Here is a 2128-nt window from a genome sequence, read left to right on the forward strand (position 1 = left end):
AGTTATACAGCTTCATTCATTTGTGTGATTTCTAAAGTAATCTTGTACTCTTATTCATTTGCCGTGTTAAAAAGTGGCCTTCTGGTTTGATCTGAACTAGACTTGTTATTTGCAAGTAGAAACACACTCATGCAGGGTCAAAGTGGGTGACAATGGATTTGCTATCCTACAGGTTAAAGCAATGTATGTAAAGAACTTGCCCAAAAATGTTACTCAGGATCAGCTGAAAGAGTTATTTGAACATCATGGAAAGATTACCAAAGTCGTTCTACCTCCTGCTAAAGCAGAACAGGAAAACAGCAAATATGGTTTTGTTCACTTTGTTGAAAGGTCAAGTGCAATGAAGGCTTTGAAGAATACAGAGAGATATGAGATAGATATTACTTTAGTTTTCATCTCAGCCTTTTGGATTTTAATATTTTGATACCATAATTCTCAAGTTCAATCATGCTTGGCCTGATGCCCAATTTTACGGATAGGTAAAGTTCTGGATTGCTCACGTGAAATTAATGTACATTGTATAATTCAATATATCTGAGAGCGACACATGGAAGCCTTTCTTTTCAGAAAAGGTAAGCAAAAAGCTAATAACATGTAATGGAAATAAACTATGAAAATACAAAGTGACTGTTTATTATCAAATTCAACAATAACGAAAATAAAATATGACCAACGAAAGTTCTACCCCAAAAGCTAATAACATGTAATGGAAATAAACTATGAGAATACAAAGTCACTGTTTATTATCAAATTCAACAATAACGGAAATAAACTATGACGAACAAAAAGATCCTACGCCTCGGGGCAATTACGACTATCATGGTGCGCTAACTGCTTGCAAGTCCTACACAACCGTTTAGCCTCAGTTGCTTTCTCGGCAATCTTCTCTCTTGTCGATTTCAATCGCTTCCCAGACCCCTTATTCTTAGCAATATTAGGTGGCCGAACAACCTGATCGGCTGACGTTGGCGAGCCACAGAACGAATGGATAACACTTACCTTAGCAGTACTTGGGGTAATAGCCGGGTTTCCATTTGTGGATGTCTCACTATGAGCTTTCAATAATGTTGCCAACTCCAACAGGCGGTCGGTATTTCCACATGCACGACCGATACAATTGTAAAACTCATTCCATACTTGCGTGAGTGCAGAATTTGCATCCGTAACAACACCTATGTTGTCCTCCCTACACACCTCGCTGTTGTAGGCTCGAGTCCATCTTGCAACAATATATTGCGGCGGAATGATGTCTACGCGGGAATCCTTTAACAACACAAACACATGCCTGCACAACAACCCAACCCTTTGAAAGATTCGACATGAGCAATCAAATGACAAGTCATCATTATTCGCGTACACATCGAATAATCCCCCATCACCATCTTCAACCACGAAGTGTATAGAATCGTCCTCACTCGTCTTAGATACGATTCGGGACGTGACACACCCTGCATGAATCTCCACTTGCACATCATAAAAAATAGCTATGGTGTAAATAGCTGCGGCATGCCGCTCGATCTTCAACGGGGTTTTCATCTCTGGAAACTTACTTTCACAATCCGCATTAAGCTTTGCTTGTTTATGCCGCTGGGTATCTATTGCCACCTCGAAGTGCAAGAAAAACTCCACTAAGCTTGCGTGTTGGCTCATGTAACTCCCGAATACACTATTCTATGCTTTTGACCGTGATGTAGTTCGTAATAACCCTCCCATGAAGACGTTGTGGAAATATGAAGGAATCCAAAGTTCACGTACCTCAAACATTTGCTTGAACCATCTGTGCTCACTAAGTCCGTACTTCTCCATAACATCATGCCACCTAACCTCGAACTCTTCAATTTTAAGTTTCTCATTCCACACAATAGCATTCAATGCCCCACGAAACTCTTCGTTCTTTGCCAATGTTGACCCTACCTTCTCGCTAACCTTGGTCATGATATGCCACATACAGAAACGATGGCGAGTTGATTCAAACACCTGTGCAACGGCACTCTTCATGGCGGGATCTTGATCGGTCACGGTCAACTGCGGCACATGCCCCATGCATTTCTTGAAATTCTCAAGCAGCCAGGCATACGATTTTACATCTTCCTTAGATATTAACCCTATAGCAAATGTAATGCATTTC

The 2128-nt window shown here is 40.7% G+C and overlaps 1 protein-coding gene across 1 annotated transcript; it reads right to left on the minus strand.

Moving 5' to 3' along the window:
* Positions 1–792: 792 nt before the first annotated feature.
* LOC109187905 (protein FAR1-RELATED SEQUENCE 2-like) lies at positions 793–1650 on the minus strand. Its single transcript, XM_019338310.1, has one exon. The coding sequence runs from the start codon at positions 1648–1650 to the stop codon at positions 793–795; it is 858 nt and encodes a 285-aa protein (XP_019193855.1).
* Positions 1651–2128: the final 478 nt, after the last annotated feature.

The sequence above is a fragment of the Ipomoea nil genome, unplaced genomic scaffold (assembly GCF_001879475.1).
Source record: "Ipomoea nil cultivar Tokyo-kokei standard unplaced genomic scaffold, Asagao_1.1 scaffold0191, whole genome shotgun sequence".
Taxonomy (NCBI): Eukaryota; Viridiplantae; Streptophyta; class Magnoliopsida; order Solanales; family Convolvulaceae; genus Ipomoea; species Ipomoea nil.

What these genes read in the sequence shown, in the direction of transcription:
- LOC109187905 (XM_019338310.1), bottom strand. Translation starts at nt 1,650, where the DNA reads ATGAGCCAACACGCAAGCTTAGTGGAGTTTTTCTTGCACTTCGAGGTG.